Source organism: Netta rufina, assembly GCF_964035555.1.
Source record: "Netta rufina genome assembly, chromosome: 8".
Taxonomy (NCBI): domain Eukaryota; kingdom Metazoa; phylum Chordata; class Aves; order Anseriformes; family Anatidae; genus Netta; species Netta rufina.
Genome location: NC_140131.1, coordinates 20,492,423 through 20,518,091, shown reverse-complemented (window position 1 = coordinate 20,518,091; position 25,669 = coordinate 20,492,423). Strand labels below are relative to the sequence as shown.

Below are 25,669 nucleotides of genomic sequence, written 5' to 3'. Positions count from 1 at the left end.
CAGCTGTGTGCTACAGCTGTAATCAAGTAATGTTGGCTTTTCTCAGTGGGCTTCCCCACAGGGGTAAATGTGAGGGTGTAAAAACAAAGCAGAATTTAACTACTGCTTGTGCTGCAGCCCTGGAGAGACCAAGCAGACCTGTGCAGCAGAGCAAATGGAGGAGGAGGTAGAAGTCAACAAACAGCGAGGCAGGCTACGGCCTGCCCTAGCACCTTCCCTGATCCAGTCAACATAAGCAAGGAGAATCGACAAGGGAGAAGCTGAAGGCCTCAGCCTTTCCCCTCAAATAAATGGGGGGGAATATGTGAAATGTGAAAAAGATCCCACAAAAAACAAAAACAACACAACTGCCTTAGCAGAAATGTGCTCTTCAGCAAGTTAAAGCTCCTCCTCCTCGGTCTAAATTTTACTTGGAATATGTATTTCAAAAATATTTTTTTTCTAAATAATCTATCTTTGCAGCGAGTTAAAAACGAAAGGCTGGTTACGTTCTGGCACCGATGAGTGCTCGCTGTACCAGCCTGCACAACAGCTGGGAATCTACACCTGGAAAGTCCATCTTAAAAAGCATGAGCTCAGCAATTAAAGGCATCTTCTCACTCAAAGGAAAATACCATCTGCCCAACACGTCTACCACACGGGAACTGGGCACAGGGAGTGGCAGGAGCTGGAATGGGTAGGAGGGCAGTGCTCTGGGCCAGGACTGGGTGCTGCTCAGCTAGAGAACTGATTGGGTTTACTTGCCTGTTTGAATTATCTCATCCCCATTTATGACCTGTAATTTAACACAGCGGAGATGTCACTTGCAATAGCAGCTGGGCTAATACTCTTTGCAGCTCCAAGGAGAGAGCTCTGCCAGACCTCCCCTGCTCGGCCAGGGATGCTCAGAGGCAGCTCGGAGGCAGCCTCCAGCACCGCTGCGCACGCCGGGCACTGCCCACAGCCAGTGCCAACGACACATATCCTGTGCAAGGATATCCTGCACAAGGCTGTGCATTAGTTGGATGCTGCACCTGGACACAAGGCTAAAGAGCAAATGCTGAAAAGCATCTCGTGGTGATGTAACTAAGCAGAAGCAGCCCGGGTTACTGCTGGTTCCTAGCAGCCACTCCTCTCAAACAGGTGTGATAAGCCAGGTTCCAACTCCACTCCATAAATCTCTTGTGGAAAAGACCTTTTCTTATCCAGCCACTGCTATATCCCCTTGCTGAATGAATCACAGAATAAGAAAAAATCTTTCAAGTGTGACTTAGAGGGATTGCTACATAACTCAGAAAACACTAGGGCTCCTCTGGTGTCTGTTCTGAATCTCACTGGTTTCCTCTTCTGTGCAGGAACCCATGAAAGGGCAGCTAACTACCTTTCAGCCCTCCCCGTGAGCTGGTTGAGAGTGAAGCAGTCAAGGTTTGCTGACGACCTCACTTGCTCAAGGAACTAACAGCACTTCAGAAGAAAAAATGCATCAGATTATAAGAGGAATTATTAATGCTACTGTTTTGCTGCAGTCTTTACAATGATTTCCACTGCAAGTGATAAATTAAGCATGATTTGATCAAGTGGGATCAAGGGGCACACCTCTCCAGCCCGGAGGTTTTGAAGCCTTCAGAAGTCAGCAGCTGTCCCTTCCGCCAGCTGGTGACACTGACAGACCTGGCTGGGCCACCCTCGGGCTTGCTGGTCTGTGACCAAGGCTGTGAGCCCACTGGCACAGAGATAGAACAAAGGGAAGGGCAAGTTTCTTATTCAAGTCACAATCTCTCAAATCCTCCCCTCCAAAATAAATTTTCCTGTGTTTGCTCAGCGTCCCTTTCACCTTCTTGAGGCAGATGAAAAAGGTATCGCCTCCTGCAAAAAGGAGGTGGCTGTTCAGACAAGCTGCCATCCATCAGTTCTAACAACGAGGTGTCCTGGCTGTGGGCTCTCCAAAAAGTAGCCTAACACATTCAATTTCTACTCCAGCTTCCACCTGTCATACTGCCTGATCAGACTGGAGTGTGCTGTACCGTTCCCCCACTGTGATGAAAAAACGAAGTGACCAGCTACATTCCTGTTCCCTCTCCTGCACTGCACTCTCCCCTTTACATTTTGAGTGCAAGTCCTCACAAAAAGGGTTTCATGTGGAGTGCATCTTGGGAAGGCCAATTACACCGGTGTCTTTGTGCACAACATCTTGCACAGTAGCTAGGAGATATGCAGGGTGTAATTCCATGAGGATTTTCTTTGTATTCTATGAGGTCAGATAACGGAAGTGCAGTGCTATTGTATGCAAATGACTTATTCAGATTAGATAGTATGGATCTAAAAATCCATCCCTCATCATTTCTGAAGAAAGGACTGTGGTAAAATGGGCAGGGGCAGCAGACAAAATGTAGAACTTTTCAGATTATCAAAAAGAAATCTGCAAAAAAAAAATACGCTTCTAACATCACCAGGCCTTTAAAAACACATTTTTTTTTCTCCACATTGTATTTTCCCTGCAGTTCCTTGCAAGCTCAAACGTTTCTATTACTGCTGTCCATTCAGCAGGAAAAAATGGCCAGGGGATGCCCTTCTGTGCTCACTTACGCCTACATTCAAAAGACACCAGTAGCATCTTTAACAATATTCAGCTGAGGCTTTTATTTCCCCTACTATACATAAAGGGAAAGAACTTTCTGAAACAACTGGGGTCATTCCTGAAACGGATAATCTGAAAGATTCTCTCTTACTAAACTTTACAGTTGGAACTATTGAAAACCCCAGAAGCAGGGGAGATGTCCTCCAACTGCAAATATCCCAAACAATAACGTGGCAGGCAGACACCAAACCAGTCTCGGGTTCTGTTGTACAAGCTTTGCTCTCTGGGATCAGCACAGACACAGAAGAAAAGCTGAAATGATCCCACACAATACACCCACATGCATTGCCCACTGGGTCCCACCTCCCCAAGCTAACTTGTGTTGACTGAGACAAGCACCGCGGGTTTGTGGCGAAGGGGGCATTTCTCCAAGACTGACGTGGACAGTCAGATGGGGTGAAATGCCACATACGAGGTTACACCGGGCAATGCTCCACTGCAAGCATTCTCTTTTCTTGACTGGAACGTTCAAAGCCGTGCTTTTAGCTCGCATAGCTGAGATGCATGCACATGGCAATTAAACTATGCTGGTATGAAGCACAGCTTTTCCAGAGTTCCCAGGCCCACACTTGGAACAATGTCTACACAAAGCATCACTATTGATTTGCCCCCCCTGGGATCTCATGAAGTAGAAGAGGTTTTGGAGAAGCAGTCAGTCCCGTGATTTGCTGCCACGTCTTCTCAAAGCCTGGCATTAGACAGCACAGTCTTTATTAATTAAAAACCCAATTCTCTCCTAGAAGGCAGTAAGTCACATGTGCAACACCACGGGCCAATACTGGCTTGGGAGCTAGATAACAATGCTGGGGCAGGAGGATAGGAGAAAATAATGGGTTCTATGCACAGAACACTTGGTTCTTGGAGATCCTAAGGCTCCTTACCTGTGCATCAATAATTTTCTGCTTTGCATCGATGACAGCTTGCATCTCTGCATGATCCTTCTTCAGCTCCTCTTCAACTGCCATGAGTCTGGTGCACAAAGAGAGGTACAAATCAGGACAGGTCAGTACTACTCCAGAGCACTGAAGGTACTCTGGCTTGTTGGATTTGACTTCTCTGCTTGTCCTGTCTCTGCAGAAGAATTCTGCTGCACTCTGAAAGGCTTATTTCTCCATCTGACACTCCCAATTGGCTAACCTTATTATTCTCAAAGTAGACATTGCCAAAAATGCAACTGCTCTGGAGCATATTGCCTGAAGAACAGATTTCAAACAAAGCAAAGAGACCAGCTGTAAGAACAGCAGAGACCAGAGTCAAAAATTCCTAATTCTTTTGCTCCATTCTGTTGGCAATCTGAGCTGAGTTTCCACACCTGTATCTCAGTTTTTTCTTTTTCCAAGGAAGGATGCTATCATTCCAGAGACGTTGAGATGCTCACACAACTACCTTCTTCAGTGTCAAAGACAGCACATGCTTCTTGTCCTAAACAGTGCCACACTTTCAGAGGCCTTACCTGCTGATAATACTTTTCATCTGGCTGTCCTTCTCTTCCTGTTGCCTGCGCAGTCTCTCCTCACTGTCTTCCAGCCTGGACTTGTACTCCATCAGCAGCTTCTGCATTTGCTGCTCTTGCACTAGGAGTCGCCGCTCATACTCCTCCAGCCGGCGACTCGACACCTTCAGGCGCTCCTTCAGCTTCGCTATCTCTTGTTCATACTGCAGGTGGGAAGGAAGAAGGAAAGAAGGAACAGATCACGTCACTATAATTTTCTGATGTTTAGAGGCAACGCTTCTTTCATTAAAATACGTTGATAGAAGTAAAGGAAGCGGCAAGCAAGTAGCTGTGACAAAGGACTATGTAGAGCTCTCACTGAGCATTAGGCTGTTCCCACACTGTAGGATGTCATTCTGTAGCACAGTCTAAGCACTCTGATGGCTCTGACATGGCTCCTCAGTCCTGGCTGGCAACATCCGCAGTTATTCGAGACTCAAGGGGTTCCCAGACAAAAGCTGCTAACAGTAGAAATGTCCTGGGGTGACCAAACATGGGAAGGGGGCCACTACAGCACCCCTACAGCACCCAAGTGACTCATTCTTCAGTACCATGCCACGAAACCACCGCCTTCAGCCAGGACATCATTCACTGCACGTTTACTTGGCTGAGGATTTGCTCTCCCATTTACTGTCTCCACAGACAATCGTTTTTACAGTAGCGGAACGCAACACGTTCCACTTCATTTTGGGTTCATTCACCTTTCCTAAATCCTATGTTCCTGTTTCTTGTCTGACAGATGAAATCTGAATGCAACTACTGATGAAGTCTGAATTGCACTTAGAGAGCCATGCGCAATCACTTAGCATATCCTAAACTATACTCAGTTGGGTTTAACAACTGTGATTTTTTTTTTAATGGAGTTTCATCATGACTAAAAAAAACAAAAAGCAAAGCATTAAAAAACCAGCAGTATAATCTAGCTATAATGTCATCATAAAAAATAATGACTTGAGGAGGATCTCATACACTCAGGCAGTGTGACTCACGATGCAAGTAAATGCCAAATATCAGCCTGTCGTCTCTAAGCCCTCCACTACTTCAGTTTGCATCCACCTGACATGCTACAGCCTGTAAGTGTGTCAATCTACAGTACGGCACGCTGTGCTCCGGCTATGCGTGACGGCACATACAGCAGGAAGCTGCACCAATGCAACCTGTGTTTGAAAGCACAACTCTGGCACAGCAGCACCTGGAGGCCGTTCTGAACCCAGCCCTGGGATGGACAGGACTCACCAGCAGCCCTCGAGTGTGCTGTATGCAGAATAAAATCTACCTTCTCAGCATGCTTGGCTTCATCTGGATTCTGCTCTGCATCCTCCTCGACTTCTTCATACTGCCCGTTGTTGAGAACCCAGGCAGCTGTCCTCTCCACTGGTGACATTGTAGCAGAGTCCACAGGCGACTGAACCTAGAACAGAGACATTTATAAGCATTTCTCAAAGAAATTACACACAAATCAGCTCTGAAATAATTCATTTGGAGGAGAAAAATGCCCATGGAACTGTCGGTCTCCAAAGCACTCCCAAATCTTTCTTGCAAAGAGGCTTCATCCTCCCTTGACTTTAGGCACACAGCACTTACGTGAGTCCCTCTAAAATCACTGCACTTGAGATTTTTTTTTCCTCTTTGTCTAAGTGAACATCTCTCTGGAAAAAAATGCTGTTTCCAAATCCCATTCACATCCACCTTCCCCCTTTGCCAGACTTTCAGTAAGGCTTCCTCAACCTGAGGTTTCTCCCTCAGAGAACAGAGCAATGAAGCTCCGTGTGCCCAGTTCAGGTGAGACAGATTGGTTGTGCTGGAGGGCTGGGGAGCTCGAGAGCAGCTTTCTCAGCCAGGCTGCAGGCAGGAATTTGCCACGGAGCAGGAGGCTGCATGGCTTGGATAGGAGACAGCACAGCAGTACTTAAAAGTGCCAAGAGGCGTAATGTTATCACCATAATGCCTCTCACATTTCCGTGGTTTATTGTAGCATATGCACCCAGTCAAGGCTGTGAAAGAAAATCAGGGCCAGCAGTGCTTACCAGGAGAACTGTAAAACACAATGAGAGGCCATCCTCCTTAAGGGAAGTTGAAAAGGAAGCCAAGAAGAGAAACCCGAAACTCTCCACCCGGCTGGGGAAAACATGGCTTGGTACAAATTCCAAGCAGTTCTCATGGACAAAGACAAGTTTATGAGCACAGAAATTAGCATAGCAGCTCCTGAAAGAGCAACGCTGTCTAAAAGTTTTCAAGAAATGCTAAAGATCAACTTTTCCCTCATCCATGGTTTTGTTTTGTGCTCAGGCAGCTCTTCAGCAGCCTGCCTCCTGTCAGCACTGTAGGCAAGTGAAAGGTGCTCTGAGGCAGTGATTTTGAAAGTCAAAGCCTCAGGGAGGGGCTCTTCATCAGGGAGTAATTGCTTCTGAAGAGAAGTTGGTGAGGGATCCTCCTGTCATCCTCCATCTGGGGGCTTTTGCACGTCCTGCAGCAGCTGCAGCGGCTCCACTGCCCTGAGGACTCCAGCTCTGGGAAGAGCCTGAGCAAGGACAGGTACGAACGCAAAGGAAAGGGGGAGGAATTGGGGAAAAATGCACGATTTTAGGCAGAGGCTTTAGCCTGGGAGGGAAGGAAAGGCTATCAGCCCCTTTCAGCTTGGCCAGGCTCCTTCGCTGAGACTTCTCTCGGCAGCCGTGGGATGGGACACCCCACACAGTGCGGGGCTCTGTCACCAGCAGGCTCTCCTCCGAGGCAAGGACTTTGGGAATTGCCCTGCAACAGACCACTGGGCCCCAGTGAACCTCCCCAAACCACCTCCGAGCTGCAGCACTGAGTGCTTTCAGCAGCCACACTCAGAAAGCTCACAAAGACCAAGAGGATGGCGAGTACTTCAGATGCCAAAGGTTTATGATTTACTCTTAATAGAGAAGAAAAAAGAAACGCCCGCTAGGAACATGTATTAATTCCCCTCTTTGCCTCCCTTCCAGAGGAACACACTGACATTTCTGTTCCCACCTACCTACTAAATGGAAATGGAAGGCAAAAGCTGACCTCTCCCAGCAAACAAAGGGCCTCACTCTACATTCAGAAACAAATGGGACTTGTGGAGAACAGAGTCTAATAATTATGACGCCCACAAAGCATGCCTAGAAAGAACATGCCCAACTTCTCTCTCCTCGCTTTCTTTTTTTTTTTAAATAAGAGCAGAATTCCACAACACGATTTGCAATTAAAAGGACGCAATGGAATTTGCCTCAAAAAAAAATTTTGGCCACTCAATTTGGCACAACTCAAGACATTCTCAAGGGTGTGGGGAAGGAAAGAACAAATTGATTTCTCTACAGTGGGAGCAAGCACTCTAATGAATCCAGTGAAAACAATTAGCATGGGAAGGAGAGTGGAAAAATAAGGAGACGCACGCTGCATACAAGAGAGAGGGAGGAGACTGCCCTGGAGCCAGTCTCCCCAGGTACCTGATTTATTTGGGCAGCTGCAGTCGGCAGTGGAAGGATGAACACAGACCAAGAGGGAGGCAGCAAGCAGGGGACGGAGTGTTTCTTGTAAATACAGAGGGCAGAAACCACCTGTGCAAGGTGTACGCATGAAGGCTGGGGACAACAACTGTCTGTTCTTCCTGCTCCTTCCTCATCCTGACGCCCCCAAGGCAAAGCCTCTCCACGTATCTGTCCAGGCCCTTCCCTCTAACAAGCCCTGAGGAAAGGCCCCAGCTCCCCGGCGCTTTCGGTGAGGACCCAGGGCCGTACCATAAACCACAGCAGATCAGCCAGCCCAGGTGCTCGCAGGGGCCCTGAGAGCAGCAAAGGAGGCTGCCTTGTTACCTGCATCCCAAACTTCTACCACCTCTGTGCTAGGTTTAGCTGCAATCCAATATGCTTTACCTAGCAACCCTTCCTTGCTCAAACGCAAAACACATGCTTAAAGGGAGGACGCAAACACACACACTTCAAATAACAAGCAATTACATCTTTGGTATTACTAACTTGGCGTAACAGCCTTGGCTTTGTGATTCAGTGCTTCTGATCTCCTTGTGCTGTAATGAACTTCAGGTATCAAAGTAGTTTTGAAGCCGTGATTGCCCCTGGGTTCCCAGGCACCATCTCGTTTAGACTGTAACACTCAGGAGGGTTTGCCAGGAAAGCTACAAGGATACCTGGAAAGCCTTCAGCAGAGCAGGACCTTATGCTGGCAACTAAGTTCTTCTGCCAGCTTTGCCTTATAAGCCAAATCCTTCCCCTGCACAACCACGTCTCCGGCAGCACCTTTGCCAGCAGGGCTACTCCAGCGAGGAGGATCACAACCTCCTGCTTCTTGCAGATGGAGCTGCACGGGCAGCACGGTGCAGCCTCAGGGGCTGCAACTTTTTGTTGCTGAAGCTCATGCCTCCGTGCAGAGGCAGCATCCTTCCTTGGTCTTGTGGAAAGCCACAGCTTAAAAAAATGTCCTTCTGAAGCTGTTAAGGTAAATTAAACAGTCCCGTGTTTACCCCTGCAGTGACCACAGAAGAAAACACTTAGCCCCAGGGAACAGCACAGGTGTTGCCTTTGAGAGCCTCACCCTGCCCAGCTGTACGTACCAACAGGAGATGTCTGAAAACAACCACCTTCCCTCTGACCTGCAGTCAAGACATTTTCTACCTTCGCTGCAGCATCGAGCATTTAAATACTTACTTTCCTCTTTAATAGTGAACATAGCAAATGCTTTTCATACACAGCAAATCACAACATTTCTTTTCAAAGGTTAAGGAATGTTGTTTTTTTTTTTGATAGGGAAATCTTGATTTACAGTTGTCTATGAGCTGATAAGGTGTATTAGGAACTGGTACATACAAACACTCCTTTCCAGAAAGTGTTTGCATTACTCATAGTTTGGGATGATTAATAAAAAACAGTATTTATTTGGGGCCAGAGTAGGTTGTTGCATCATGGTGAAATATAGGTCTCTCCACACTTAGACAACTCTACTTATTTATTATTTTGGCAGCAGCTTAGTCCATGATATTTCATCTTTGTTTATTCTGTGTTTTTAGGTAGCTATGCTTTTAAATTAGCACCACAGGGCAATGCATTCTCCCGTGACAATCTTAACTACCCTTTGGAACAAAGCTGCTTCTACTTTTTTATTCGGGAAAATTTTCAAGTTTCGTTTCTTTTAAGGTGTGCTGCTACCTTAGTAAATGCAAAAGTTTTTTTATTTTTTTTTAACTTCAGTGCAAAAAGGACCAGAAATAATACGCACACTAGGCTTGCCAGGCTTGTAATGGTAACAAGCATGACTGTTCATTCACCCTTATTACTGGCCACTTGTTTAAGTGTCACCATCCCATCGGCCAGTACTGATTCAGCTCCATTTAGATCAAAAAGCCTCGATGGCCAGCGCAGCAACCAGCTAAACATCAAAGCAGAAACTGCCTGGGAAAAGGCTTTCCTTACCTGCTGCGTTTGCTGCCTCTGAATCGCCCTCACCTTGGGGACAGGGCTCTCTCTGGAGGAGGAGGACTGCTGCCGGGACCGGCTCCCGTTCTGGATGGGCTCGGTCACCATGGCCCCCGACACCCCCGACATGCTGCCCGTGCTCCGCAAGGACGCGCTGTGTGGCAAGGACTGCGGTGCCTTGGCCCGGGCGCCCAGCCCTTGGTCCATTTTGCGGATCTGCGCTTGGCTGCTGCTGTTCTGGCGGGGCAAGGCGATGGGGACGTGCTTGTCCGTGACCGTGTGCCGCCTGGAGAAGTCCTCGCTCTGCGTGCTGCGCTTGGTGAAGTCCTCCATGCTGCTGTTACTGGGCCCGCTGAGCTTGAAGTCTTCGCTGTTGCTTCGGCTGCGGGAGCTGGCGGTGCTCAGGTTCTCCAGGCTGGAGTCCACAGAGGCCTTGGGCATCGGCGGAGGAGGGTTGTTGAGGTGGTAAACGGGGTTCTGGAAGGACAGCGGCTGGAGGCTGCCCTGTTGGTTCAAAGCTGGGTGCAGGGGCCTCCGCACCTGGGGCGCGCTCTGGGGTGTGCTCTGAGCTTCCCACAGCTGTTTGATGTTGGCCACCTGGGTGATGGAGAGCTGGCTGCCGGCCAAACGCAAAGGCACGTCGTGCATGATAGAAGCGTGGTCACTGTGAGCCGTGTGAGGATCCTGCAGGTCCATGAGGGAAATACTACGTCCGTTGGGCAAGATGCTTTCCCTTTCATCCTTATCTGAGTAAGTCATGCTCTGGGTGGATGCCTGCTGAACCAGCAGTAAGGTCTTGCCCCTAAAATATCCATCCACGTTTTCCTGGGTTGGAGACTTCAGCTTATGCAAGTCACTGCCGAGAGGAAAGGAATTCAGTTAATTTTTAAGCAGCCAAGACCCTGAGAGACCTGTCCCAGAGAAGCCTCCTTACCTCATTTAACCCTCCCTCCCCTGCTCTGAAAGCTTCAAGGAACTGGATTTCCTTTCATGAGCTCTCTGTGTTCAAGTCAGAACACACTCTTCCTTAATTACTGCTTATCTTTGAAAATTAAGTTTGATTCAAGCAGTGCTTCATCTTTATTTTTCACAGGTGAAATGCAAACCATCCCCACCAAATCCTTCCCCTTTAGACACTTATTTCCATCAAGACTTCAGAGCAGCTCAGTTTCCAATTAACCCTTCACCTGCGTTTCAAAATTCAGCAGGAGTTGCCTGAAGGCTCCTGTAGGTGTAGAGGACAGACACGTCCATGTGTCAAAACTGGCCCTAAGACCTATCAGCACAGAAACTGCACAGAGACCACGATACCCAAGCTCTTCGGCAGTTCTGCCACGTGCCAGCTTTTTGCTTCAGATTAACAGCAAGACTGCTTTTTAGCAGCTGAAGTTACTGACTTTCAGCAAGGTGTTTGAGCCCTGGGTAAGTAAAGAGCTTCAGATCTCAAGTGCCACCTTGTGCACCTCGTACTGGCAGCGAGTATTCCCGGGGCACAGAAGCCCAAATTCCCTGCTGCTGCAGCTGGGCTGGGCAGATGACTCAGGAGAAGTTCTCAACTCTTAAAGGCTGGTCCTCAACAGGTCCCTTCTCCCCGCACCTCCCCGTGGGCTCTGGCTGTTACATACCCATCAGTGGGGTCCTCAAATATCTTCTGAAGCCCTGAGGAGAGACTGCCACTGACGTTTGGACTAGAGCTGTGCTCAGTGAAACGCCTCAGCTGCTGCTGTATTGGCGTAGGGTTGGTCATTGATTTGGTGATGTCGGCAAGAATACGAGGAAGGGGTCCCAGTTTTGCCACGGTCGCCTGTAGGAAGGAATTTTCACCCTAATTGGACAACAAGCACCGCGACATCCGCCAGTTTTTTTTGATAACGATGCACAGAGGCGGAGGGGTGGAGGTGGAAGGAAGGAGGGTGGGTGGTTGTGTGCGGGTGTGCCAGGGCCGTATGCAGTGTTACGGAGCAGCGTAACCACGACGACGAGATGGATGGAGGAGACGAAACGGGGTGCAGCAGACATTGAGGAAAGAAAAGGAAATAGAAAAGAAATTAGGATTGACCCCCAAAAATAAAAATCATGCTCAACAAAACAGAACTATGGCCATTCCAATGCAAAACTATCATGCAAAGCAAACTAAGTCCAGGCTGGGTAAGGTCAAAGTGAAAACTATGGTATCTACTCATTAAAGGGCATTCAGAGACTACAGATTCAGCTAGTGGGGGTACTTTCCAGGCAAAGGGTGTCATGTGGTAAAGGAAATGCATGCCAACAGACAAGGGGATGCGGCATTCACGGGGATCATGAGAGAATTGCAGGGGTTGAGGGAGATGGGAAAAGGGGAAGATTTCATTCATAAGCCTTTGTATTTTGGCATCCTCTGCTGATGCCACCTTCTGTAGCAACTTGTTATCAAAAATTAAGGCATTCTTTCCTACCTAAAAAAAACTTCATGAGAACATCAGTGATCCTCATCCCAACATTATCACATCAGCCTGAGATTAAACACACAGCTTTTTGTTCAGTTACATATTTGCTCAGCATTGCCTAGGCCCAGAAGAAGGGCAGCTGACACTCCAGCAAGCAAGGCTGCTCATACAGGCTCTTTATTTTTCTCCCCCTTTGGGTCACCACTGGTTACATCATCTACAGGGCACCCGCAGCCTCTTGGGTCTAAAGGAAGAGGGTGAAAGTGCTGGAGGTGTACCATAAGGTAAAACCTTGCTGCAAAGACCACTGTCTTTTCAAAGCTATCCTTAGTTTTCCTGTAGGCAGATACTCAGTCAGTTCAACCCTAGAGAGAGGTCTCTTTACGTTCACTTTCTTACAGCACTTCTTCTGCACCTATTAAAATCTCCGAGGTTCTCTCATCATTTCCCAGTCATTACCTGCAGTAAAGCGCTATTGCAATGTAACTTTAGCCCTTCATTCTTCTCTTAGCAAGCTACTACACTAGCCCCCAAGGGCTGGTTAGGATAGATCCAAGCATCTAACCTACAGAAAGGGCAAAGCAGATCTGCTTTGATGGCTTAGCCAGGTGCGGCTCCTCCCTTTAAGATATTTATGACTTTTACACTCAGAAAGCAGCTCCCTAAATGCAAGTGCTAAATGCAAAGATCCATTTGCAGTTCTAAGGTTTGGAGCTGGGTTTCTCTTGACCTGACGCTTGAGCAGCTGGAAGGATGGAAAGCTGAAAAGATGGCAGTGTTCCCTACACTGATGGGCTTACCCGATTTATAGGATTGGAGGAACTGGTCTTGAGTGCTCACTTTGCTTGTTTTCCTGAGGCTGCTGAACTGTCTCTATAGCAGACTTTACTGCCTGTGACATTTTGAATGTATGCTGCGTGCATGTGTGGGGGAAATGGACAAACAAGACCATAAATTGTTATCGAACAACAATTACCTAATATTAACATATGTTGTCTTTTTGAGTCAAGGACATTTCTATTTACTCTGATGCAGCAAGCTCAGTTTTTTGTTTTCTGCTTTAAATAACGTACAGTGAGAAAACAGAAACCAAACAAATCACTACTTTGGCAAACATCAGTGCAATAAAAATATGAAGAATGCATTGCAAGTCACCTCATCTCTTCAGTTTTAAAAGAAAGAGAATAATGTAAATTGAATATGGACAAAATAATGCACCTCTAAAAATTATAATATGGAATAGTTCCAAGTACTTGCAAAAAAAACCGATGATGCACGGCTCAGCTTTTCTGGGTCTTACCAAGTACCTTTGCTATCAAGGTTTTAATGATTTTGGATCCTGCAAAACCACATAGCTAAGGAAGAAACTAGCATCTCTTCTCTTTCTATAGCTAAATGGAAATAATGCTTACAGTTGGCGGTGAGCGTCTATTGTGATCAGCAGAATGGAGTCTGGAAAATGTATCCAACCCCGGCACAGCACAGGGGCAGAAAGCATCTTGCTTTTGTTACAGGATAAAACTGAGAGTGGAACCAGGTTTTTACAAGGCACCCTCTTATATATTAAAACCTAATCCAAAGACTGCAGAAATGAGAACATCTCAGCTGGCTTTGGATCAGGTGTTTAATGAGAACAGTTCTGCCTGGCCAACACATTACTCCACCAGAGGAGTAAAGTAGGGCCTGGTGTGCAGCAAAGTACCTCCATTAGCATCAAAAAGGGCCCTGTAAGATTTTAATTTTCCATCCAAACACCCTCCCTTTTTTCCAGATCACTTATGAGAAAACCGGCTGCACAGGGAATTCCAGGCCTACTTCTAAGCGTTGCCCTTTCCACCATTTAACACCCAGCCTCACTTAAGGCTCTGCAGAGTGTTTGCACTGCTGCTGAAGCCCAACCACTTCACATGCTCTGCTTTAAGCCTTGATCTGGAATCACAGACAGAGCACTTGTGAAATACCATTATCAAACATTCCTCTCAAAAGCTGTTGAGTAAGTTATCCCCAAAGCAGGCTTCAGCAGCTCCCTTGATGTTTCCCAGTGTTTACAGTTGCTACGATACAACCGCCCGGGCCTCCAGCCTGCTTTACCTTATCAAGTTGGGACACAACCTCCCATAAGAGGGAATGCAAAACTGAGAGCTCTCTGCCCAGGTCGATGTAGCCCTCAAATCCAGGCATGTTTGAGATGGTATCTGGATTAGAGATCTCCAGGAGGAAACGCTTCATTCCCCCCCACTCATGTTCCAAAAAGTCATTCATGAAGGCCATATACTCTTCCTTATTCCCAAACCTGCAAGAAAGGGGAGTTGGGGAAACCCAGTCAATAACCTCCAGACAAAATACAGAGTATAAGTGCTTGCAGACAACTGTGAAATGCTTAACTTTCTGAAGAGGGGGAAAAGAAAAAAGAACCATTTAAGAGATTCACTGCTTTTAGACTTGTTTAAATACTAGTAACTCGTTGATCGTATTATAAACAAGGGGCTCAACACATCTTGCCTCCTCACCCCCACCCCAGTCATCCTTTCTCCCCTGTCTGCAAGAAGCATGCCCTTTGTATAATTCTGCTAGGAATTTTGGAGGAGGGAAGTGAGAAAGTCAAGTTCCTTGGTGGGAACAGTCTTTTTTTTTTTCTTTCTTTCTTTTGCAATAGCATAAACACTGACGTGCTAGTGCACACCACTATTCATGGTTTCATATGGTGTCCCTCTACTGAATTCAACATAACCCAAATCTGCATGTGAAAAGGAGAATCTCTCCCTCTCAAGACTGAGGTGTCCCAGTGAGAACAAGGTTCACATCTAAATTAGAATTTTTTTCCTTTCTAAAGCTGTCTTGTTTACTGCAGACACAACTACAAGCAGGGCTCTCCTTGCTCCGTAGTAACCTAGAGTGACTTGCAGCCCTAGTGGCACAGATTTCAGTTTTGTTGTCACCACCTACTTAGCAAAATTGGCGAGATTCTGAATGACTTTAGCAATGAGCGTGAGTGTGCGAGATGTCCGGTCATCAGGATACTCCTGCATGAGGCTGAAGAGGCTGGGGGACATGATGGCAGGGCACAGGAAGCGGAGGAAGAGGGAAGCACTGATCAGCCGTTCACTGATGTCCTGCTTGCCCCTGCTCAGGCACTGCTGCTTCCAAGATGCAAACACCTCCTTCAGCTCACGAGGGAACACGCTGAAAAACAATAAACCAGGAAATAAAATTGCACGGGCAATGAGATGTAACAAGTTGAACTGATGATCAATCACCTGAAATAATTATCTGTGAGAAATCATAATCGGCTTTTTTTTTTTTTTCCCCCTCTAGGCTAGGAAATGTCATTAGGCATCTATTCTTGGATCCCCATTTAATCTGGTGATACTTAAGTACTCCTTAAAGCATCCCTTTTTATATATGTTAAGTGAAGCCTTTCTCAGACACACAGATTTACCAGCTAAGTACTACCTATCCATTGCTACTCAGGAGCAAACAGGGTGTTAGGATATTAAAAACAAACTGAACTCATCTCTGTAACTACAATTATTATCCTGCTTGTTAAGCGCTCTCAATGCTTCACATGTGCTTCACCCTGAAGCAGAAAGACCCTTCTTTCAATGATACTCAGAAGCAGAGATTAATAGAAATCTTTCAGCCAATGATTCCTCCCTTTGTTTTCCTCTACAGTTTTACAGATCTAAAGGGTCTGAAGGTCTTTTATAAATACCAAAACTTTCAGCTTTTTATTCCAAGCTCAAAGTAAGCTGTTATCTTCTCACTGATTCCCTCCTTTCTTGTCACACTTCACTATTTGTTTCCTTGGCAGATTACTTCAGCAGAAGCTCCTGTTGGGTCTGGTGCATTGGACTGCAACACTCTGTTTTGGGCACAAGTTCCACCTGCAATATTGTCTCCCATGTAGTAAGGTAGTGAGGGAAAGAAATGACGGCAGTCTCGGAAGATAGATGGGTCTATGCTACCTCCCTGTACAACTGCTGTTTCCTCTTCTGTAGAGGAGTGGACACCTTATGAGCAAATGACCTAGCAGGGGAGAAGGGGAGGGGAGATGCCTCACCAGTAAGAATTGATAATCTTGCAGAAGGCCAGCTCACAACACATTTTCAGGTTGCTCTGATGATCTGTTAATTCACTGGATGAACATTTGCTGGGATCCACTTCACAGTTTTCATCTGACTCATACAAAGCCTTGATAAACTCCCCTGGACAAAGGGAAGAGGATGACAAACCAGGGTAATTACATGAAAAGCCTCCTTGACACACCTTTAAATCCTGTTTATGCCTTTCCTTGGCAACTGCCTCCTCTCCTCTCTGTGTCTGCAGTACAGTCTCCAGACACCAGATGTTGGGGACACGACTCTTCCCAGATCTTTCAGAACACAGCGTTTGCCGTACCAGATCAGACGACTGGTGCTCTAATGCTTCAGCCTCCCGTGCCCTCGCTGCCCCCAGACAGAGGCACAATAACAGGACGGCTTTGCTTATAACCCCTGCGGACACTTCGTTTATAGCCTAAAGAACAGGATTTGACTTTGTACTCAAACCGCATTATCAAGCATAAAATTTTCCACAGCCTGAAAAATGAAGCTGCAATATTTGTCTTCATAATTTCTGCAGGAAATACACTCGACAATGGTATTTATTTTGCTTATTTTTAAATTTACTGTTTTTGTTTGTTTTTTTTTTTTTTTTTTAATTTTATTCACCTTGCTCTTGAATAAGAGGAATACCTGAGTACTAGATAAATACTACCAGTATGCTCAACCTCTTTTATTAGCATCTTACAGCGTTTTTGTTGCTTCTATCATTCAGAATCCTTTGCATTTCTGTCATTCTCCTCTTACAGCATCACAACAGGCACTGGCCACATACAAAACCAGATGAAGTTTCCTGTGTCTGATGAACTGGAATAAGCTACTTACTAGTTCTCCTATCTCTGCTAGCACACCATGAGCTTTTTAAACCACTGTTGTTCATTAGACAAAACCCCTTTATTCGTTCATGATTCAACGTCTTTTAAGTTCATCTCCTCAGAAGATATAGCTGGCTCTAAGCTAACGCCAAAAGGCTTGTTTGTGCAAAGGTGTTGTTTTTATTTATTTAATTTTATTATTATTTTTATAAAAACCCTTAGTGGCCCCCCCAGCCACTGCCATCTTCAGTCAGCACTGCTCTTGCAAGCAAAGCAGGTGGCACTTTTTCTTAAGCTCTTTTGTTGGGATCCAAAAAATTTCTGCTGAGGACATCTAGATCACTTATTTACTAAACTTCTGACATCGTTTCGGTATGAGCCAATTCTGTTTTGTCTGTTGTTTGCTGGCTGTATTTTCTCTCTTAAACACATTTGAAACATTCTCTCTGTGGTCCACAAGGCCCTTCCTTAATCGGACACCAAAATGCTCTTACAGATGTATTAAACAGCTAACACTAAGCATAATGTTGTTGATCCTTTCAAAGGATATGGCATTTGAGCAAAATGACTAAAGACAATTTAAAACTTGACAAAGAATCAGACGAGTGTATTGTCATGAACAACCTTGCCCTGGGCTAGGTGACCTTAGGGGAATTTTTGATTTCTTGTAATCTTGTCACTCAGCACCAATATTCTAAATGATACATTATAAGTCATTAATTTTAAAATATTTTAACATAATTACTGCACTTTAAAGGGCTTGCAGCCAAATGTAATATAGTGGTCCCAAAGCTGATCACTCAGTCTGCTGAAAAGCATAACACAAAGCAATGTGCTGCTTACTTATCCCCAAAGCAATATGCTGCTTACTTATCCCCACCAGCGAGAGCCTAGGCCTGTGACTTGTGCTCAGTGGTTCCACCCATGAGAATAAGACTACCAGAACAGACTCATTATGCTTAAAACATTCCCAAAATGCATATAATCACAGACCCGACTATACTGACCCTTGGAGCACTGACTAATTTAGCCAACTAACGCCTTGATGACTTGCCAGCATCTGAGATTGCTGAGAACAAGTGAGACTGCTGGGAAAGCAAGCTGGTGGCTTTTTGTTTTGTTTTGTTTTTTTTTTTTGGTGAAAGGATGTGGTGTGGGACTTGGCTTTGGCCTGATCTTGTTTCCCTTGTATCAGTTTCCAAAGCTTGCTTCATCCAAGAAACAACAGGAGGATGGGTGGCTCACTGTGCAAACTTGGATAACAAAGGCTGTGTGGAGTTGGTAAAAGCTAACCATAGAGGGGCACGCATGTTTTAATGGTCTTTATTGCGATATTAGTTGCATGTACGGTAATTCCAGGACAGGGGCTTATTGCTGGAGCAGAATCTTTTGGTGGGGAGAGGACAGTAAGTAGTACAGTCATCAGAACCTGTCACAGTAAGTGGACAGTAAGACCCCGTTGGGGGGGGGGATGGAGTAGGACATCGCAGGATGGCCAGGCAGTTTTCAGGATGTGGTGACTGAAGAGCACTCTGGACAAAGTCAGAAGGCTCCCTAGATAGTCTGTGTCTTGGTCTCCTGCTCTGTGCTACTCAGCAGCCCTGAGGCCTCATCCCCTCCTGCCATGTTTGTCCAAGGACTTTTGTTGGGACCACATAGCAGTTTAGACAGTTAACACAAACATTTATCAGTTAATTGCTCTGTGGCACAGATAAGGGCTGAGCAAGTCTAACACTTGCTCTGGAATGTGTCAGCATTACCAACAGCTGCAGCTGAAGCATCTCAAAATGAGCTTTCCTGTTATGTACCCACTGAACCCAAACACTACGGTGGGCACTCAAACCTAATGAATGTTAACACCATAGCTAACATTTGCTGTTAGCTATAGCTAACCCCCTAGGTGGTTCACTTTGTCTTGAAGTGATTGCAGGAGCTTCTTTAACACAAAAGAAGATTAGTGAAATATGTTTCACATTCTTAACTGTTCTGAAATCTCTACCTAATTTCACTGCACGCGATTCCATGTTCATTCCTGACGCCGCAATGCAAAGTACTGGACTCCATTTCCACCGTTAAATGAGGTGACAGAATTCCTTTTTTAAGCCTGTTCATAGAACAGATGGAACAATAACCGTTGCTCACTAAGCAATTGCAGTGTTATATCCCCTCATCACAGCTAGAGACACAAAGGTTACCCAGAAAAACATAATGTGGTGATGCAAACTTTAAGAGGGACTCAGCTGTATCAAATCAAGTTAGCTTTTTCTTAGGTGCTACACCTTCCTCTGTAGAGAGGAAAGGCATCAAGAGCGGACAACGCATGTTTTGCTATCTGGATAGCAGACATCTGGGCTTAGTGCTGAGGCAGTTTCTTCCCATCCCACATTCTTTAACGTACCTAGCTGCATCAGGCTTTAGTCACGTAGCGGAACTAAAAATCCACATTGTGACTCTGCCACTTCACCAACCCATGTGGAGAGGGTTCACCACACGCCTCTGGAAAGCACCAGACTCATGGGGTAATACAGTATGGGTACAAGGAATAACATCTAACAGGAATGCTGGACTGATTCTCTGCAGCAGGATCAGCCCTTTCCGTGTGAGCAGCTGTGAGCAACGCTTTCTTACCTAGTGCATCGTGAAGGTATTTCTGCCCTACCAGCTTCAGGTACTCCTCAATAGCTTTGGTAGCAAGTGTGTTCTCCCTGAAGATCAAGACATCGTGTTCCCCACAACGATCTACCTCAGACATCACCAAATCCGTCAAGAAGTCCTGAAGAAATAGGTGAAATGACAGGAGGTTAGTTTAACCAGGCCCAGTATGCCAGGCTAACTGCAGAAGCCAGGAAGGAAAGACAGAGGAGCCAAAGGATTACTGAAATAACTGCCCAGCCTGGGACAAGGGGCGCAGATGCAACATTAGTATGGGCTGAGGAAATAGCTAGAGCTCCTCAAAAAATAAAATACAAATCACAGATGATAAAGGGAAAAGCAAAAGCCTCTAAAATAAAACCTTTATAGCTAAGCTTAGATCCTGAACAGAAACCCTCCTTAGTTTGGTTATTGGTGGTTTTGTCTGCTGAAACAAACTGATAATGTACATTTATATTTTGATACCGAATATTACATATAAAATTGGATTTAAAAATTCAAGTTGGAAGTTCTACACAACTTCTCACCCCTTTGAGAAATTTAAGTATGAAGAATTGCTTACAACAGTTAAATTCACAAAAGAAAAATGATTTAGGAAAAAAGTTAACATTCTTGCTGTGGATCTATATGGCTTGACTTGCATTGTTTTCAAAGGCTCAGGTAGGAAAGATCAGCAAGTCTTGATACAGTGAAAAGTCTTGATATAGGGTCTAGTTCTACATTAATACTTCTGTTATTCCTGAGGTGGTAACTCGAGTCAAGGATGCTCAGCATTTCACAAGAAATGCTCAGAGCTTCACTACAGCCAATGTCAGCCACTGCCAAATTCTCCAGGAGAGGAGCCATAATCTCACCTCACCCCCACTCTCTTCTAAAACTTAAAACAAAACCAGAAATAAAACACCATCCTGTATTAGAGCTGAGTGACAACTATATGAGTGACAACTGTGACTGTCTGGTTCTGCTGGAAACAGCAGCAGCACAGTTTGAGGAGAGCTATAGCAAGGTTTCACAACCCCATTATGTACACAAACCATAATGCAGTGCTGGCATATTTATGTAAAATACCCAGAGCAAATTATACATTATAAAAATACATCAAAAATACATTCGGTACTGTTGTTTTTCAATCCCTTACTACTGCTTCTTTTCAAGACTGGAGAAAATTATTTTCACCTGGTGCAAACCATGGACACCCAGCTGCATCAGCACCACCACAATGTGAGGTGGAAACCTACCTTCTCTGCAGATTAAGGTTACAGCAGCCTAAGCCACTTAATGCTTCCAGTAAAAACAGACTCAAACACAAAGGCACATGGAGGGCAAAGATATAACGATAATTTATCTACCGAGCACTGCAGGAAAGCAGAGCATGCTTTCCGGGAGGTTTCAACACAGCTCTATATGAGCTGTCCCAGCTATCAACTTCCCGAGATCAGCTAAACGAGTTGTTAAGGAACAAACTCCTGCCATGCATTGCCACTGAGTACCAGCCTTTTAGAAATGTATGCCAAGCAAAGGAAGGAAAGCATTGTGGCAAATAATGAAATTGTTTTTAGAGCAGATAATTGAAGCTGTCCCTCGGCTGTTGCTTATGGTCATTCTTCAATATCTCCAATTCTTTATCTTGTGCTTGGTGGTGCTTGTCTGGCTCTCATTACTGGAAGAAGCTGGCTACAGCTTGGTACTGCTCTCGTACACCCACTTGGCAGGCAGCATCTGGATCAGTCAATGCTGGTTAATGCTTCTCAGAATTTCTGGAGACCTGCGGGACATTCTCCCACAATCCATTCAAAGAACCCAGGGCTCACTACAATTGCTGCATCACAGAGAACCAGCAGCGCGCACCCGAAAGTCCTAATAACATTCTTGGGGCAGACAGGATCACCATTAACTGAGTATGGATTCTCCAAATGGCTGTTCAAATGCTGACCAAATCAATGTTTGCACTGATTAGCTGACTTAGCACTGAATCAACAATGGCATGCTGCTGCTTGCTGTATTAGAGATATATTTATAGAAGCCATTCTCCGGATTATTTAACTCTTGCTTACTTATCTCTTATCCTGTATCATGACTTTAGAAATACAGAAAACATTCCTGAGCACAGAAGCGCAGGCCCTCATTTTTCAGAGCAACATGAAATTATACAATCCTGCCACTTACACTTTGTATGCGGTATCTTTAACCTTTTTATCAACTCGGGCACTTAATCTGTGTCAGTATGGTACCTATCTATGTGCCTCCTTGGTAGATGTAATTGACCAAACCTTTAAAAACACTCCCAAGGTCCTCTTCTCAGCCTTATCTCATCAATTGCTGTGGTTGTGTCAGCCCAGACCACCTATCTTGTACAGTGCAGTAGCTGAGAAGGTAGCACCCATCATCAGCAAGAGGCATTTACACAGAGGCCACCCATTCTTACCTTCGCTCTCCCAGTGCTCTGAAGAATGTGCACCAAGGCACAAGCCATCTCTTCCTTATTCCTTACGCTGATCACAGGCTCCAGAACAGAGCAGAGCATAGTATAGTTGCTGGTAACAAACTCTGCAAATTCTTTGTATTGCTCCATGGGCAAGATGGTGATGGTTTGGTAACGCGACTTGATCCGAATGGAAGGACCCCCTGATTTCCCCTTGTTGGGTGTAGGGGTGCTGACTGGGTACCATTTTTCCACAAACTGGCGACCCGTTACGCTGGCCATGGGAATGTTGACCAGGCCTACGTAGTTGTTCTTGTCCTTTTTCTTCTTCTTCTCCACATCCTTGTAGATGTGAACTGTGATGCTGTGAAGAGGTGGGAGACCGTAGAACTCAAAGTGTTCTCCCCAGAAAATGTTATCTGCTTTTGTTTTGCTGGTGGTGCGGGCAAAGAGAGTGTCATCAAGGCACAGCTCACAGAAGTACTTCTTTTTGGGGGCCAGGTCCTTTGCCTCAATGATCCAGAGACGGAGCACATTTTCAGCTCGACGACAGTTGTCCTGTGCAGAAGAAAGAGCTCAGCTTTTATTCACAATCTCTAAAAAAAACAACAAACTGAACATTTTGTCTTCTAGAGAAGTGGCAAATGGCTGCCTTTGCGTCAAAAATGGCTGCTTTTGCTTTTCTAGAAAAGCAAACATTTTCTAAAGTAGAGACAAAGGACTGTCTTTTGCGTGTCAAAGGTAGGGAGCAGAGCATTTTTCTTCTCAAAAAGCTGTATTTGAAATGGTTTGGAAAACAAACACTGCACAGGAGCCACTCAAAAGCTGCTGGTCTGGTGGGGCATGCTGCGTTGTTTACTCTTGTGAATAATTTTAAGAGCACTGTTAGCAAGTCCCTCCCAAGTGGCTGCTAACTATGGAGGTGACTTATCAGATGTTTGCCAGCTAATCAATAACCTGACTCCCATTCTCACTGTGGCTCAAATCCCTTTTTCTTTTTTCCCAAACTGCCTCCACATTAAATCTTGAAGCTCGGTGTCCATTTCTTCTGCAGTACATGGAATCAGAAAACAAGTCTGAACCATCGTAAGTGGGCACCTGGGGATGAGGAAGCAAGGTGGCATGGTATTTATTCATTAAAGGTTTAACCTACTACACTCAACACAACAGTGCACAGCAACTTATCATACACTGATGAGTGGACTTCTCTCCAGACTAAATTAATTGAGCATGTATCTGTGGGAAGCCCTGTTACGCTGGACTAAAATCCAATCATATCACCTCCATTCCCCTGGTAATCTTATTTCCGCCGTTTCTGTTACCTTATTCGGCTGTACTGTTCTGCGTAGGTTTTCCATCCACTTATCCCTCTCTGCTGCAGAGGAACAGCTGAAGCATTTACTGCCACTGGAGTAGGTTACCTGGAAGATACAAATGACAGGCAGAGTTCAGGCAAGCCTAGAAAACATGTGAGGGGCTGCAAAAAGCAAGGGAGAAGATAAGCAATGTTTAAGCAACAAAGTCAATACAATAAAAGATGGAAAACAATATGAGAATCTAGAATGTGGAAAGGTTAAAAGACCCAAAAAATGCAGGGAGAAAAATAAAAGTCAGTTCAAATTAATACAAAGCAGGAAGCAGAAAGAAACATAAGGGGAGCACGAACAGCTCTTCTTAAAGACTTTTAAGCAAGGCTTAAATCAACCACTTATTTTTTTAAACACTTGCTAATTGATGTATAATTATTAAACACTTGCAGTTTTCCCTGGTAAATCTCAGAGACAGATGATTTGGTTACCAACAGTGCAAAGACAGAGCAATGTATTAATGTAAGGCAAAGCACAATGGAAATGGTGTCTTCAGGAAATACAAAATATTTTGGAGGATACAGGAACAGGCTGAAAGAAATCGAAGGAGTTGTGCTCTGATCCAGCTCCACCCCTTGATGCCATGCACAACTCTGCTTTCACGCAGGAGTGATCCACCTTGGTTCTTTCACTTTTGCTTGGCCTGACAAGCTTCGTTTACTCTTCCCATTCATTTGTGCACACAATTAAAAAGCAATTTGAGGTAACAGCCTCAGAGCTACGATGTTGCCAGTATTTTCACTGCACTCCCCAAACCTAAGCAAGCTGGAAGGTGCTTCCAAGCAAAAGAATACAAGATTGAAGCAAACAGGAACAGTTCCTGGACCCGTCTCGAGGGAGAAGAGCCTGATTTGCTGGTTTTCTGCCAGAGCAGTTTTCCGGGTTGTAAGCAGATCTTTGTCCCAGACGTTAGACACACCTGACTAACCTTGCTGAAGAGAGAGCAGACTGACTGTCCACCGCCCCTGCCACAATGCATTACGATGGCCTTAGACACATCCAAACAGCACACGTGAACGTGCTGGAAGGTAAGGATTGTGCTCGCACCAACAGCCTGTTTCTCAAGCAAAGCTGGGCTGCAGCTTGTGCTGAAACAGCAAGAGGATCCAGCTCTACGGTGCAGTGGACATGTCCCCAGCTACTGAAGCCTCTCCTTTAGCAATCAGGAAATGGGCTGAGCTAATGGGAGGGAGTTCAGACTGGAAATCACATTTCTCAGTTACACTGTATTTTCTCAATTTAATTTTAGGTGAATTTGGGAAGAATGAACACCCAGCTCAGGAATAATAGCACGTTTCAACCTTACATTTGCATGCAGACTCCAAATGCTTAGATACTTATCAAATTAACAAGATTTTTCCAATTAGAATACGCAATAACTGAAGAAGATTCCCCTTCATTGAGTGATTGATGCCATTAGCCTCAAGGACTTTGAGACTGCACGCTGGTTAGCCAGCCCCCACCCAAACCTCAGTACAGCTCTGGCAGCCGATCTCTTCTCCAATTACAAAGACACAGAACAGCGCTCTGCACGGGCTCAGACCGACCCAACAGCATATAATCGGCTCCGTGTTTGGAGAACGTTCCCTTACCTCAAAGCAGAAGTCTTGTCCAAGGATACTGCTGTGAAGTGGTTTGACAAAGACTTTTTCTTCTGACCCAAGATCCAGGGCCTCCACCGCGCTGCCGGGGCTCAGCAGGGACTCATGGGAACGGGACTCTTTCAGCTTCGGCAATCCACGTGACCTGTACAACAAGGGAGAAAGGAAATATTATTTTTCTCACCATTACTAACAGGCTTGGCAAGGTCCCAGAGTAAACTGCGAAGCGTTGTTTATTCCTAACTGCTTCTACAATTAGTTTGTGAGCCTCGTGAAAAGTAACATTAGTCAGTAGTCCCGGCTCCTAAGGAAGCATCCAGCCAAACAAGGCCATGAAGTCCATTCCCACTGACCTACAAATTGTACCTGTTGAGCCACCAGTGAAAGAACAACAAAATGAGAAGTTCAGAACTTAACTGCTGACATTTAAAGAAAACCTAGAGATCTCCAGCTCAGGGTATATTACTGGGAATATCCACTGCCCGATTACTAGGTAAATGTTGTGTGTAACAGCAAGAAGTGCACAGATCTCTAAACCAATGCAGAGCACTGTTTTTTCTCACAAGATTTCCCCTCCAATACACCTAATTTTTCTTAAAATCCATAGCCTTTTAACTAAAGTCAAATATGCAAACTATTTAGCACTTTACAATGCTCAGTCCCTACATTTAATTTTTTCATTTTCTTCTTCAGCTGCTTCTTCCACTTTTAACAGTTTCCATTTTTTCCCTCCCCAAGATGT

The 25,669-nt window shown here is 45.3% G+C and overlaps 1 protein-coding gene across 3 annotated transcripts in view; it reads right to left on the bottom strand.

Moving 5' to 3' along the window:
- The window catches only part of RASAL2 (RAS protein activator like 2), a 174,783-nt gene that overhangs the window by 6,559 nt on the left and 142,555 nt on the right, over positions 1-25,669 (bottom strand). For 2 of the 3 annotated variants that reach the window (XM_084291410.1, XM_084291412.1), the window contains exons 6-17: positions 24,919-25,072; positions 23,282-23,380; positions 21,963-22,517; positions 19,514-19,658; positions 16,031-16,175; positions 14,917-15,153; positions 14,062-14,263; positions 11,170-11,369; positions 9,542-10,400; positions 5,386-5,520; positions 4,071-4,273; positions 3,499-3,586 (exon numbers count right to left, since the gene is read on the bottom strand). In XM_084291410.1, coding sequence (XP_084147536.1) covers positions 3,499-3,586; positions 4,071-4,273; positions 5,386-5,520; positions 9,542-10,400; positions 11,170-11,369; positions 14,062-14,263; positions 14,917-15,153; positions 16,031-16,175; positions 19,514-19,658; positions 21,963-22,517; positions 23,282-23,380; positions 24,919-25,072 — 3,022 coding nt within the window. The remainder of the gene's footprint in view (positions 1-3,498; positions 3,587-4,070; positions 4,274-5,385; positions 5,521-9,541; positions 10,401-11,169; positions 11,370-14,061; positions 14,264-14,916; positions 15,154-16,030; positions 16,176-19,513; positions 19,659-21,962; positions 22,518-23,281; positions 23,381-24,918; positions 25,073-25,669) is intronic. The other variant, XM_084291411.1, reaches the window with a different exon arrangement.